Source organism: Ambystoma mexicanum, chromosome 5p (assembly GCF_040938575.1).
Source record: "Ambystoma mexicanum isolate Mex_15411 chromosome 5p, UKY_AmexF1_1, whole genome shotgun sequence".
NCBI classification, from domain to species: domain Eukaryota; kingdom Metazoa; phylum Chordata; class Amphibia; order Caudata; family Ambystomatidae; genus Ambystoma; species Ambystoma mexicanum.
In genome coordinates, this window is record NC_090930.1 from 790,389,017 (window position 1) to 790,404,769 (window position 15,753).

Genomic DNA, 15,753 nt, shown 5'->3' on the forward strand with positions numbered 1-15,753 from the left:
GATAGCTTCCTTAGCTGCTAGTTCTTTCCTAATCCATTTTAGAATACCAGCCTCCCTGGATATACACTCACCCCTGATCACACTCTTCAAGCTCTCCCAAACACTGGGATTCTACCTAGACACCAATTTTTCCCTCAAAAGACAAGTAAGTTCTCTTGCATCGTCCACGGCCTACACATGTAAAGTAATCCGCGCAGCCAAACCCTTCCTGTCGAACTCCAGCTGCCTGACACTTGCCAGAGCCCTTATTTTGTCACGCCTGGACTACTGCAATGCAATGTATCTGGGATCCTCCAAGGCTACCACCAGTAAATTGCAAACCCTCCAGAACAACGCTCTGAGCAGCTCTGGGCATTTCCAGAAGAGAGCCCATTACAGGACTCAGCCAACAGAACAACTGGCTCTCTACCCGAGATAAAATTCTCTTAAAAACGGCATCACTCATCCACAAGTCCCTTAACAATGCTGCCCCAATCTACCTGATCAACTGATTCCACAGACAGTCCTCCTTAAGACCCGTCAGAACTATTTACAAAGATTGTCTAGTTGTTCCCCCTTACAAACGGGCCACCATAGGAGGCAACAGCTTCCCGGTAAAAGCGGCTAAGCTCTGGAACTCGCTGCCTCCAAACCTTAGAGCAGACCTACCCTATCAGAACTTCCGATCTAAGGTAGTCTCCTGGCTGAAACGGGAGACACATTAAGACTATGATGCCCAACCTTACCAGTACACACTGTAACCACGTATGCCTCCTGCCCACTCTGTGTATTGTAACTAAGCTTCAAATATTCCTGTAAATGTTGCGCCCTGATACCCCTGTGTACATTAGCGCATTATAAATAAATAAACACACACACACAAACAAACAAAGCATCCCCGAAGATTGCACCGAGCCCACATTTAACTCGAGGAAGGAGTTAATCGCTGCATGCAGCCCGTCTCTAAAGACCGAATCTGAGCGGCTATCACTTTCGAATCTCCACGTGAACTCCCTGCTAACGCGCCTCACTACTCCCAAGTCAAGAAGCACAGGCGCATGATCCGAGAGAGTGCGAGCAAGGATCTCAATCCCCTAACGCTACCCATCAACGACTGCGAGATGAGAAAACAATCCAGCCTCGAGGCCGACCCATGAGTATCGGAGTGACATGTGTATTGCCTTACCCCCGGATGTCTCACTCTCCACACGTCGGCAACTTCCCATATGAATGTCAACTCCCACAAACGGATCATCCCTCTGTTCCCGCCTCCCCGTAACCCCCTAGAGCTATCTAATTTAGGGTGCAACACAGTATTAAAATCCCCTGCCCAAACCACCTCCCCAGTTGATAGACTTCCAAGCTGCCGATCTATCCAGTCAAGAATCTCCACCGTGTCATTATTGGGCCCATAATAGTTTATTAATGTGTATAGCTTCCCTTGTATGGTGCCCTGCACTATGAGGCCTCTGCCCCCATCATCCTTTATTATCTTAATCAGATGGAACCCGACCCCATGGTGGATCATTATGCAAACCCCCCGGGCATATGTGGAATAGGACGAGAAATACCTATGACAACCCCATGTTTTCCCAAAGGCAGACTCATTGTCCTTCGTTAAGTGTGTCTCCTGCAGAAATGATATTTCGACCTCATGCCTCTGCATATGCAGCAATATTTTACGGCGTTTCATGGGGCACTTCAGTCCTCGGACATTCCACGTACAGAATTTAAGTGACACCATGCCTATGGGCGGAAATCATACAGTCCACAATTCGGTTCGCCTTTCCAAGTATAAGCAACAGAACAACCCCAAAGGGTCCTAAGTTAAGTGTGCCAAAGCCCACCCGCCCCACCCACCAACAACCCCAACTTGACAGTGAACATGACCCCACCATCCCCCCCACCACACCTCTCCCTCCACCAACAACCCCCCAACTTGTCTGTGACCTTCCCCCGCACACTATCCCACCCCCCTGCTGAGCCCCAACACCTACTCCCATCTTTCCCCGCTGGATACCCCAACCTTCCATCAACATTGACGTCCCAAACAGGCACTCAAACAGCTTTTGCACAAGGGGCAACTATGAGCCCGACCCTCTCGCGCACCAGTGCAGAAGCTTAGTCTCCCAAAGATGGTAAACACCGAAAGATCAATAATCTCACGCTGCCAGAGTTACATCCTCAGAGAAACAGTCTTACTCGTTATTGCCGCTTGATCCGGGGGAATTTGGTAACGTATCGAGAAAAGAGGTGGCTTCCTCCGGGGTCTGGAAAAACAAAACCTTTCCCCATGCACAACCCGCAATTTAGCTGGATATAGCATAGCATACTTTGTCTTTGGTCCGCAATCTCCTTTCTCTCTAGCCTTTCGGAGTGCCGTGTTTCTGTCCCGATAGTTCAACAGCCGAGCAATCGGTGGACACGAAGAGGCGCCCGGGATCGGTTGCCTCCCACTCGGGATCCTAGGCGCCCTTTCCACGATGCACAGCGGAGAGAAGCCCTCAGGCCCCAATGATTCTCACAGGATATCCTCTACCAGAGACTCCATACTCCCCTGGCCCACCGATTCGACAAACCAACAATCCTAATGTTATTTCTGCGAGATCTCGATTCGAGGTCATCCTGTTTCTACTTGAGTTCCCGCAAAGCCTTTCTGACCGCAGCTATTTCTCCCGAAGATGCCACATCCTCCACTCCAGATATGCGCCCTTTGGCTTTGTCCAATCTTTCCCCATGCTTATCCAGACGGACCTGCATGTGGTCCACTTTACAGGTCAACGTATCAAGTTTGCCGTCTAAGGATTGTATACCGGACTGCAGCTGCAAAAACATAGCTTTAATATCCTGAAAAGCAGCCGCAGGATCCTGCCCAGCCACCACCACGTTGTCCATAATTCCACTGTTCGCGGCCGGAGTGGCCATCTCAAAATGCAGCTTCGACTGCTGCTCGCCTCCCTTATTTGATTTGGACATGACGCGTGGAGCGTACATGCCGCCGGAACAGACCACAATGCGTAGCGACCAAGGTTGCCAGGCCTCTCCCCCAGTCTGGGACCAATTGCCGCTGCTATTGACGTCCGCAAAGGGGAGGAGAAGTGGCCCCCGATCCATACTGGGCTCTTATCCAGACTCCTTTATGCCCCCCAGGGGCCAATTGTCCGTGATCCTAGACACCCTGGGGCCTTCCACACCCCCCCCAGTTAGAGTCCACAATCAACACGGAGCTCCAGGTGGCCACCCAGGAGACTGATCCAACCTGCGTGCAGTTCCTAAAAAGGTTTGGTGATGGCCTTCACGGCAGGGATTCATCCTAGGTTCACTGGAGCAGCTGGTCTTGGCCGAGGGCCTCCCTAGACCAGGCGCGGCATCCCCCTCCTTTACACAACACCTGCTTTCGCCATACACCTCGTAGGGCGGCTGTTCTCCCTTCTCCAGCGTGTGCCCTCACAGTAGCCTTCTCTTCAGGGTCCTCCCCTCACCAGCCACACACATATGGACTCCGTCCCAGGGCCAAGTGTCTCAGGAGGCTTCCCAGGGCTCAAGTCTGCTTCTCGGTGCGCTTCCGTGGATGCAGGACACCTACCCCCACAGTCATCCAGCTACGGGGAGGGGGTCCCGTCCCCGGGCACACTCCTCACGGCCCAGCACCGCCGTCCCCACGCACCCCCAAACATAGGCTTTTTTATTTTTTTTATTTTCCCCTTTTGGGAGAGTGGGTAACTTGGGCTTGTTACTTGCTGGTTATGCCCCCTCCTCCGTGGCCCTCGATCCTCCGGATGTTGGGTAGAACACCGCCCCGAGCAGTGGTGGCCCTGCCCAGCAGCTCATCGAGCCTCTTGTCGCTGCGGATGGTCAGCTGCAGGCGCCCGGGGGCGATGCAGGTCTTCTTGTCATCCCGGGCGGTGCTGTCAGCCAGCTCGAAGACCCCAGCAGCCAGGCACCCAAGCGCAGCAGCCAGGTAGATGGGGGGGGGCTCCGGCTCCCACCCGCTCACCACAGCTCCCCCTCCGCAGCAGCCTGTGTACACGGCCCGCCGGGAGCTGCAAGCCCGCCCAGTAGAGGCGAATCCCCCAGACACCGACAGCGGTACCCTCACAGGGCCCCCGGTCTGCACCCGCCTCCGCCGGGGTGACAGCCGCCGCTCCCGTCAGTCTGTCAGTGGACCAGTCCAAGCAAACCATGCAGGGCTCTGCTCCTGCAAAGCCCGCGCCGACGCCGCACCACCCCCACACCTCTCCAGCCTCGATCCTCAGGATGTCAGGCAGAGCGCCACCCCAGGCAGGGGTGGCTCTGCCCAACCGTTCGTTGCGCTCCTTGTCGCTGCGGATGGCCAGCTACAGGCGTCCGGGGATGATGCGGGTCTTATTATTATCCCGGGCGGCGTCGTAAGACAGCTCGAAGATCCAGCAGTCACGAAATGTGCAGGGTTCCACTCCCTGCCAAACCCGCGCCGAGGCCGCACCTCCCCCGCACCTCTCCAGCCCGGCTCTCGGCAGCAGCACAGGACCAGTCCAGCGAGATTACAGCACCAAAACGGCCCAAAAACGAGTCTCCAAGGGCCCTGCACCAGCAGACAACAGCACACACAGCATGATATCGAATTGCAGCACAGAGACCTCTGGATATCGGACCGGATTTATATGGTGCCAGAGAGCTTCACGGGCCTGCGGCCATCTTTGTCGGGCCCTGTAGCCCCCCCCATCGTGTGCCTTTTAATGCAGTAAACAGCAGGCAAACCTCCTCCGACTAGACACTTCTACAGAGTAGTCGTTGAACATGCAGATTTCCGTCCCCTATGCCCTGATCGTGCCCAAGCACAAAGTATGGCTACTGTACGCTGAAAGTTGAGAAGTCACATTGTTATAGGCCTTGGGCGGTCACCGTGTGTTGGTTTTGGGATCAGTGCTCTGTGAAATCTTTCAATGATGTATGAGCGTGGGTCTTGGATATATAAGTGGTCTTGGAATATCCGGTATGGATACGACTCGAGGTCCAGGCCCTCTACCTGCTCCGGGAGGCTGATGATTCGAAGGTTATTTCGTCAGGAGTGATTTTCCTGGTCCTCGACTTTAGCCATGAGGTGTTGCACTTCCTTAATTATTATCCTCGAGCTCGCTAATTTTCTGCTCATTATCTGTAGTGCACTTGGCCTGGGCGTTTAGGCGAGTCTGCATGTCCTGGATGTCTGGCTTTATCTCAAGAACCATAACGTTGGTTTCTTGCATGCTCTGGCCAATTGCCCTCATCTCTGTTAGTGTCTGCAGTTCATTTTGCACATCCATTTTCGTGTGTTGTCTTGCAGAACTATGTTGGACCAGTGTAGCGGAGCCTGGCATGCTATCCCCTTTGTTGGCGTTGCCAGTTAGAGTTTCTGCCATAACCCTGTCCCGACCCACGGGAGTGCAGTGGGGCAGGCGGACCAGTTTGCAGTCACGGCAGAAGGTCCAGGGTGCCGTCATCCCCACCCTTGTCGCTCCCCCTTTCCGAGTCAGGAGTAATCACCAGTTCCGGGTCCACTAGTTATGGTGGCAGCGGTCCCAGTACACCGGCTGAAGTTGTAATTGGCCCACCAGTGCTGCGTCCAGGCCTGGTTGGCTGTTAGGGAGAATTCTCTTATAAGGCTAAATTCCCAAACCTACTGAGTCCCCCAGCAGCTTTGCTGGATTTTTGGGTTTTTTTTACTCCTGCTAAGTGTGAGACTCTTTTCCACCCACTCTTAGGCATGATTTGAGGTATGTCTTTGACTTTTTGTGTGCTTATGGGCTATGGGGTCTTTTTACTCCATAGGGTATCATCTGTTTTTAGTGTATGTGTTACACAGCACCCTCAGGGCAGTAACACAGGGATGTCATAATGACCCCCAAACATAGACTCCATACCCTGGGACTGACTACTGTCTCCCAGGGCATGTAAAGTCACCAATGGCTTTACTAGTCCAAAATTGTGAACAGAACCAGTACAAACCATCATATTGTGGAAGTTACTGGAAGGGGATAATTAGATTGCCCCTGGGTCTGTTTCCAAGGGGGCACTGTCCAGTCCCCCCTTGTCGAGTTTCTGGCTGGTGGCAGTGGTTACCACGCAAAATATTCCACCAGTATATTTCCTATGGGATTTTCCCATTGATTTTAAACGCACCACATTTTGGTGCAATGTTAAATATACTGCTGGTTTATTTATTTAATATAAAATCACTGGTTGGGTCTTTTTGCCAGAACTCTTTTCTAAAATGGCGTTTGTGTCTGTCTCTGTAACTCCAACCAAGGTCAGGCCCTTTGTTTCACTTTTTGGCAGGCTTCTCCACAGAAGCCCTCCAACTGGTGCCACTCTGTCTGGGTGCCACAGGATGTGAGGGTGGGGGAATTGGCACCCTGCAGTGTGTTGCCTTAGCAACTCAAGTCGCACTCTGTTCTGATTGGCCCAGTGGTGAGCCATGTTAGCATGTTTGAGTGACAGCTAGGCTGTTGAATGGTGTTTTTTTTTTTTGCATGAAAGCAGGGCTTTTGGGACTGGAACTTCAGAAGTCGCCACAGGACCTACGAAATCCGAAGAGGGAAGAAGCTGAGCCATCTGCAACGACGACACCACCGGTGGAGCCCTGCTGCAACAACCTCACCACTTTCCCGACGACAAGAGGAGATCTTCTGCTGGAAGAGTCTTCTCCCTCTGAGCTGGTGGGATCAACCAGTTCGCCATTTCGCCTTCCAGGACGTTTCTTGGTCGAATTGCCTGTGCCAAGCACCCCGGCAGCCGGATAGCCAAGTTTCACCACTGCGACTGCGTATACCAGGGACGCACCTTTTAACCGACTAACTCCGCGGCTGGTTTCTTCCCTGGGCAGTGCAACGACGAGATCCTCTCTTCCCCTGGTCGAAACCACGAACTGCACTCGCTGCCAGGAACAACTGCCACTGCTGGAGCTTTCTCACTCTTAAAGGTACTGTGTTCCACCTGGCCTCCCTTTCTTCGGATTGCTAAAGGTGACCCTTAAATCCTTGGCTTTCCAACTGGGTTGGCCCCCAGACCTTCTAACTTTGTCTTTTGAATCCCCTCAACTTCTTTTGAACATTTCTACAAAGACTTGAATGCATTGCTAAACCGTGTGATCTTTGGGCACATTTCGCCTTGCTCCATTCAAAGTGGGCCTGGCCTATGAACTTTGGCTCTACAGTATACTCTGCCTTCAGTATCTTGTTTTTGTCTCTTAAAAAGTGTTGGGAACTGTTTTATTTTTATGACCTGCCTTTTTCTCTCCCTTTAACCTAATTATTGGAGTGCCATATAAGTTACGCGCTCACCCCTGTCTTGACAAAAAGTGGTGTTCTGACTTAGACTTTACATGCCCTGGGAGACAGTAGTCAGTCCCAGGGTATGGAGTCTATGTTTGGGGGTCATTACTAGTAATTACTAAGGGAGGTGTAATACTTTTCTGATTGTCTTGGAGCTTGCTTTTGAGTTATAGTGCTAGTGTATTTTCTGAAGTGTGTTAAATAAATAATTATATACTTTTGATAACAAACTCTGGTCAGTGTTTGCTTGCTCTACTGTGTTTTTAGCCCTATTGTGTATCATCTGTATACTGCCTAACTCTTCTTGAGAGAAGGCTGACTGCTCAGCACAGCTACCAGGTAAATCTGGGTGGTACAGGCTGCTACCAATTGGGTTTACAGCTTACTCCTGTAGTCTTAATCTTTTTGCAGTGTTCCCCAAGGGAACTGCACAGGATTCTGCCTAACATTGGCCAATCACTTGGTCACTGTGGTTGCGCTATGTGAAGCCGGTGTGCATGTTGCAGGGGGTTATAAATGCGTGAATTTGCTTGCACAGAGCTTTTGTACTGTTTGCCACCAGGCTGCGGAGAAAGACCCTTTATTGGTGCGCCCAGTTGGGTACCATGCCCTTATAAGCGAAGCTCATAGTGTCTTGGTGCTATGTGGGTTACCGGTCCCCATAAAGTATGGTATCCCTCTGGGGATAGTGCTCATAGCATTTAACAGGGCATATGTGCCCCTTAGAAACTGCCACTTGGGTGAGGAGAGGGGGTGAGTACTCCTGCTGGTAATCGCCTGCCGCAAATGTGGATCTGTTGGTACTATGCTGCTTAGCCTGTATCCCCCTGGTATCTATCAGCATAGCGTTAGGTAGCCGCTGCAAATATCATCCTGGTGTTCAGGTCTGGAGGGTGTTGGTGAATGGTGTCCTGGTTGTCAGCATGGGGTACAATGCGCCATGGAATGTGTCGCCAGGTAGGTTGCCGCTGCGACGTAGTGGGGGCCTCCAGCCCTAGCATAGTGATGATCAGGATCGCAGCTATCAGCTGCGCCGTGTGTTTCTCCTTTATCCCTCTAGGAAGGTAGGGGGTTCTCAGCGACTGCCTCACACTGAAATTGGGTGTCCACCGGTCCCCCACAGCATTCGGGCCGATGGGCGGTGTAGGAGCCCAGGCGCTTCGATCGGGTGCCCAACTGGCCTCTGCTGCAAAACCAAGCAATGGACAGGTGCAGGACAAGTGCTCTCCTACTCGGCCACCCGGCCGTCTATGTGCGTGAGAGAGCTGCGCGCCTGAGCACCATAAGGTGGAGCATAAAAACACACGACTCACCCCCGTAGCCTCATGTCAGTAGTTGGGACCCGTGGTCATGGTTCCAATGCAATATCTTCGGGCATTGAGGCTCCTTCTCTCTTGGGCCTCTGAGCGCATCCGCTCCTCCCGCGGCTACGATCCTTCCGCATCCGCCATTACACTGTGAGCAGGCATCGGCCCGCAAGCTTCATGTTTTTGGTCTGCAAAACAGCGAGTGCATGGTGAAGGACACCGGTCTGACCCCGGGAGTGTACGCTGTCTCATCAGTATTCCATTCACTATGTGGCCAGCAAAGCAGGCATATTAGCCGTCATATCTCCTGCCTTCAACAGAGCCTCCACACTATGCTGTCATCACGCTCGGGCTCTCGAGCATGCCCCCCCTAAATAAATACATGGATTATGCCATAATTACTCAGTGAATTGTAAGAGTTGTGGGGTCCACATGGGGATATTTTGAATGTCTTGTGGTCAGGTCCGGTAGTACACACATTCTGGCAAAAGGTTACTGAATATTTGAATGGTGTCTAGTCAAAGGATCGAATATAAAGGGTCGACAGGTCAAAGGATGGATTTTTTTTTTTTTGTGCACATTTTTTTTTTGTGTGTGTAAAAAGTGTTTTTTAGCAATAAAAAGGGGGGTGGGGGAACCCTCCCCCTCCAAAAAAAAGTGCATTTTTTTTCGATCCTTTGACCTGTCGACCCTTTGGTGTCGATCCTTTGACCTCTCAACCCTTTTACTGTAGATCCTTTGACCTACAACCTATTTGAATAGGGTGTTGGGTAGTCAGATTCCCTGTGTGTTTTTGTTTATTTAACTTTATAGCGCTGTGGTAAAAATGCAAGTTGAGCGTGGTAAAAAGGCACGAACTTATCAGCTACGGGATTAGACCTCTAACATGTGAGGGGGCTTGGTTGATAGCCACACAGTTCTATGTACTAGGCTGTAGAAGGCCCTAAATAATTGTGTTTCAAGCAAATAACATATAGGCAATAAAAATGGGTTACAGTTAAGTATACAAGGCTTAAGCGCCAAGGGTTAGGCATACTCTATAAATAAATAAACTAAACTAAACATTAGACTGAGGCACTGTAACAGGCCTCAGAGCTTGATTTTCACTAGAAACAAATTCACATTCACACAAACGGATTAACTCGCTTGGCAGCTGCAGAGGCTGGCAGAACATTATAAACTACACGTTCCCAGGATCATACAGTAAGAAAGGAACAGCCTTTTGATACTTTCGAGGTCAGGAAGCAAAGCTCATGGGTGCCGGAGAAAAAAGTGAATGCACAATCATTTTATAATTCGGCATATTAGTTCATGAAACTGGTCTACTGGTGGTTTCAAAATGTCCCATGGCGGATTCAAACTGCCCCTTTGCACATCTGAACTTGGGAAGAGGTTTGAAGCGCTCCTAAGATGCAACCTTAAAATGGTAACTTCTAAATGGATTAAGGCTCCTGCAGTGTCATCATCGGTTGTATTCCCATGACAAACGGATGAAGATGACCGGCAGCAGATGAATCAAGTTCTGCTGGTCATTTCAAATGTCTCAATGTTTTGGCACTATGACGTGGGAATTGGTGGTTTGACTGTGATTCACAGAGGTGGCTGACGGTAATGTGGCAAGGTTTGCGGGAACCCAATCATTTCAGAATAATGTATGTGCCACTATAGAGGAATGATGTAGCTCTGCCAATCACCCTCACAGTACTATCCTAATGTTGCAATGTATTTTGATGCTAATTAGTTTGTATGATTATAAAAGCTTTTATTTTAGAGGCGTATCTTTGACTGCCGTTCATGCAGTTCTGTTACGCATTCTGTATGAATCTTGCTGTCCCAGCTGCGCGGGACCCGGTATAAATTGCGTTACTTCTTGCTTGGTGTGCACTCCTTTTTGGATTACTTTTGTAATGTTTTATTGGTGAGTTCCGAGGCAACCCGTAGTACAGCGCTTTGAAACAAAGCGCTTTGCTTTAAATTAATCGATGGTACAAGCCTAGATATGACACAATTTAACAGAAAAGAAAGAAGATAGAAGCAAAAGGAAACAAGAGAGTCCATAAAGAAAAAAATGCAATGATGAACCAGATAACATAATAAATGAAGTCCAGCAATAATGAATCAAACCAACCACCCAAACCCCAAGCTTCAGAAATAGCTAGGGTGGGAGGAAAAGTCTAATAAATACATATTCATGATCCCCTTTAAAATGTTACTGCACCAAGGAGCTGCTTCTTTCCTCAAAATCTGTAAGTCTAAAATATCCAAGCAGGAATCCACTTCGGCCCACAGTTCTTTCACCTCAACATGTCCCATCTCAGGACTGGACAGAAGGACCGCTCAGCCAGTTCTCACATTCAGCCAGAGCAGTCAACCAAGGGCTCCTCACCTTCTCCAGGCATTCAGACCACTCCCACGGCATACGTCTAGACTCTGCAGCTTCCTGCAACTCCAACCACGCTTGTCCAGGCAGGAGCGATCCATGTCCATAACTGCAGCACATCTAAACAGGCAGTTGGCTGCCAAACACGGCTGGTAAGGGAGGTTGCAAAGGAGCTGCCGGCGACGGCCCGCCCGCAGAGGGCGAGAAAACGGGCGGAGGCACCACTGCTGTAACATGGGCAACCGGCAACATGTGCTGCAGCTGCGTCGTCATTGCATTGTGCCTCAGTCAAGGAGGAGTGCAGCAGCATTTAGGCAAGTGGCTGCAGTCACAGTGGCGATTGCAAGACCAGCGCCTGCTGTCGCAGTCCCAGGAGTTGGAGCAGCTTTGGAGCTCATGGGACCCAGTATGATCCTGTGTAGCATGAGTCGATCCCGCAGGGTTAATTTTGCCTAGTCGTGTGTGAAGAGCTGTGTGTTGGGAATAATTCCTTGCTCTTCGAGAGTGATTTTAGTTGAAAAAGACTCCTCCTAGATTTGAGATATGGCACAAAGAACTGATGCAATGAACTGCAATGGAATGTGATCTGTGGAGTGACAGTGTGGCGCATACCGTTGGGGAAGAGAGAAATAATATCGACTCTGTTTTTCTTGCAGCACTGTAAACTCAAATTATATAGCAATTACAATGTGTATAAGGCTTGGGAAGAAAAATATGGATTATTGCATGAGGGAGCAGGGTCGCCCAAAAGCGAGCTAATGCATTATATGTGTTACACGTGATCATGTTATGAGTGAGGCATAAATATGGACTTTGGTGCTGGAATGGCTGCAGTAATATGACCTATGTAATACAGCAATCTATACATTTGGTAGACTTCGAGATTTTGGGACTAGTCTGCCTGCGATTAATGTTAATGGTGCCAATGCCTATGGGGATTGGTGGGCAGTGCTGTATCGTAGACTGTTCCTTAACTGCTGAAGATAAATGACTAAATTGCCTCTGTGTTGTTATCAGTACTTTGCATTTCCTATGAATGTTATCCTGTGTACTTTGTGATGCCACGTTGTTGGTGGTAAACACTAGTCCTAAAACCCTCTTTTTCCCAGCTTCACCTATTCAAGATCCAAACACTGCATTTTTGGTGAGCTTTGGTCATGACCAGTTTTTCTTTATAAATGTCATGCCACTTCATGGTTATTACTTGTTGAATCACTATGGTCTGTTAATCACATAACGGTGATTGCATATTTGTCTGACATTTGAAGAGATCTGCACATGTCTTTGCAAAGCCAAGCGTTTTAGGTTTTGTTGCAGTAGACAATTCTGCACAACAGACAATGCATGTGTGCATTGCATTCTGCATCATTCACTTGTGGCTCCTTAGGGTAAGATTGTTTAACCAATGTCTCTCTTGCATTATAAGTGAGCTAAACGAACCGCAGTTAGAGTCGTTTGCTTTCAAAGTTATTTTTGCTGCACATTCTATGAATGTTAAATATGGAATATTTGTTGCTTGGTCTTTGGTAAAACAATAATAGCCCAGGAAAGTGCAGCTCCTGCTTTCAGCCTCACAGTCATTGCAAAGCAGGTCTTCTGCATGCGTAGAATTCAGAAATCTCGTGGGCTCTCCTAAAACTCACCACACTCCATCTGTCAACTGAATGATATGTCTACATCCCTTTTCACGTTCTACGTTTCTTGTTGCAGAGAATGTTGGGGACATTCATACATTAGTGTGTCTTGCCTTCATGATCTAAGCTTGCAGCCTGCTTATAAAAGTTATTTTTATTTGTTTTTAGACCATGGCAAAGGTCATCACAACAGTGTTGAGATTTCCAGCTGACCAAGCACAGAAGATCTTGGAGAGGGAGGATGCTCGACCGCTGGTGAGTTTACAGCACCACAAAATTCACTGCCTGCCCTTATCAAGCTTTGTGCACATCATACTAGTTTAGCTGGATACAGAGGGGTAGAGATTTATCGAGATATTTTGATTGTTTTGGGACGAATGGATTATAAATAATGAATAGTAGATCACCAATGAAAAGGTCCTCCAGGTGCATTTAGTCTGTCGTCTGTCAGTTTCCTTTCCTTTTGTGTTCCCACCTGCCCTCCACCCCCTGCGAAACGCTAGTCGAACCTTGCTAAAATGCAGAGCCATTTGGAATTGTTCTCTTTTTCTTTTCAAATTGTTAGTTGTGCGCAATAGGTGGCACGGTATGTGTTGCCTATGAACTGAAACTATTGACAAGGGAAGTAGAGAGGAGAGAGATTAAGGGAGGAGGGACACACATCCTGTGGGTGTTCTTTGGTGATTTACCCAATCATTGACTGCATATAGCCATGCTAAATCCCTATTGACATTCCCGCCCATTAGCTGCCCCCAAATACATCCCCCTGTGATCTCTTAGTGCTAACTTTGTGCCTTTGTAAGTTGTTTCGAATGGTAGTTGTAAAGTCCCGAGGTGGCATAATGCCATGGTTTCAGTGACACGATTTGTGTTTCTGTTCTTTAAATACTGTATCCTGTTTTAGTTTTACCGTCATTGAATGCAACGTTTTCTACAAAGTATACATATAATGATGTATCTTCCATGTTTCTTCGGGTTGAGTGCATCTCCATACAGTCGCTAAAAGCCCACAAGTGAACATCTTGTCTCTGATTTCTGGAGTCGCTTTGTTCGTTTAAGCCCACAACCTACAATCTCACACCCCCTGATGTGACATCTGCAGCAGAGCATGTGCAATTGAATCTCAATGTCCTTGTATCAACCTGTTCCACTGCAGCAATCTCTTGTGGGCCGTTTTCATCTGTTCTCTAAAATTCCTTTTTATTAACACAAATAACATTTTATGTTTTAACGTTTGGGCACTTGAGGAAGAAATAAGAAATACAATGGGACCTTTCCCCTGAACAAGTACTAAGCAAGAGTGGTGTGCTATCTGGGGAGCATATCCTGAGAATAAACGCAAATCTACATTGGAATTTTTGAAAATCCACTTTGTTTCATGCTTTCCCCAGAAGATCTCTTAGGGCTTTGACATAAATGAAAAACACACCCCATTCGACATCTCATTAATGTTGATTAAGAAATTCAAGTCAAACGCTTTTTGCTGCTTAGTTTGCCATTGGAACACAGACAGCTGCAGTGCTTGGGGCTGTTGTGTAAAACTGTACCCATACATTAATAAAATGTTTGTAAGATAAAACAAACCGTTCCTGCCCAGGACTCTGACACTTTATCAACCAATAGTCCTCATAATTACATGATGGTATGCTATTCATCTATAAACGTGCTAAAAGACTGGAGTGGAGGGATTTCACTGTAAATTGACATGTTCCATTTAGTTTTGAAAATTCACAATTTTTCTTGCTGTTTGATCTCCCTCTCATGTGTGCAGTAAAAAGCTCGTACACAGCATTTGCAAGAGCTTTTTAGGACCTGCGTTGTGGCTCCCTCTGACAGCCAAAGAAATAATATGTCTGCACAGAGACTTAATGTCTCTTGGGAGTCTGCTAAAAGAAAATGCCCCGCATAGCATCAACTTCAGAACATAAAATATAGCTACTAAACATTTCACTAACCTCATTTGGTTTGTGTGTTGTCATTATCTTTCCTGGAATGGTCGCTACTTTGATGTTTACTAACACTTTGATGTTTTTGTCTGTAGGAGATAATAAGTATGCTTAAATGCAGGCTCCTGGGATTAGGTTAATCCACTCAACCATCTGCAATAACAGGTCATGGGGAGCAGGTTTTGCCAGCCAGAAAACAGAATAGCAGGGAAATAATATGGCTAACCCCAGACTAACCCTAGGCAACAAAAAATACAAATGAAGTAGGTGAACGAAGAGCAAACATCCAGTCTCATTAAAAACAAAGCACTCCCCTTAAGGTGGCTGAAAATCGAGTTTTCCTGTTAATTGTTTAAAGTTTGCATGTGTTTGTGACACGCCTGTTACCTATTTTCTACTCCAAAGCAGAGGAAAGGGAGAAAATACAAGTATAGTGGGACATCCATAGCAGCCATCGTAGATAAACATCATATTGGAAGGTTGATGGACGGCGAATCATCCATGGCTCTATTTGCATCGATATATATTTGTTGAGTGCGAATGACCACCTGCAGTCCTCTGCATAATGGAACATTTAAAAGTAAATGGACTGTGTCCTATTTCCTTACAACTAATATACATGATAGTAAAAAGACTTGTGAGGCGAAGGTGAAAGGAATACTGGGTTGTTTTGCTGTGCCTAATTGTAATCACATGACAGAGACCAGATAACTGTTGCCAGCTCGTAGAAAATCACAGAAGGTGCAAACACGTTTCACTGGATCTACACCTCAGAGATATGTAGATGTCTTTGTCCCCCACTCGACTTTCAATAATGGGCTATACAGATGTTGTTTCTAGGTTTTTATTTAACATTTTATGGTCATGGAGCATGGATAGAATCAGGGAGTCAATGTTCTATTCAGAACAAACATAGTTCAGTATAAAATAATAGGTCAGTCATAAAACACATCCACAAAATAGGTCATCAGAGCGTACTTCGTATGAGTTACCCATCCAGTAACCCTTGAACATTTCAATTGGAATGCCCACTGTTCCTCCATTAGTCACCCCCACTGCATAGGCTTAATATTATATTAAGTCCAAGAGAAACCTTTAGACAATTAGTGTCTTAAAAACATGTTGGGAGTTTATCAAGTTTGCACATATATCTGAGAGCTGTTAAATGAATGGCACAGAAAGAGACAATTTACACTGCCACACACTCACAAGGGC

The 15,753-nt window shown here is 47.7% G+C and overlaps 1 protein-coding gene across 3 annotated transcripts in view; it reads left to right on the plus strand.

Moving 5' to 3' along the window:
• GOLGA4 (golgin A4) overlaps nucleotides 1-15,753 on the plus strand; it is a 2,156,782-nt gene that overhangs the window by 1,976,989 nt on the left and 164,040 nt on the right. For all 3 annotated transcript variants that reach the window (XM_069613207.1, XM_069613208.1, XM_069613209.1), the window contains one exon: nucleotides 12,761-12,847. In XM_069613207.1, coding sequence (XP_069469308.1) covers nucleotides 12,761-12,847 — 87 coding nt within the window. The remainder of the gene's footprint in view (nucleotides 1-12,760; nucleotides 12,848-15,753) is intronic.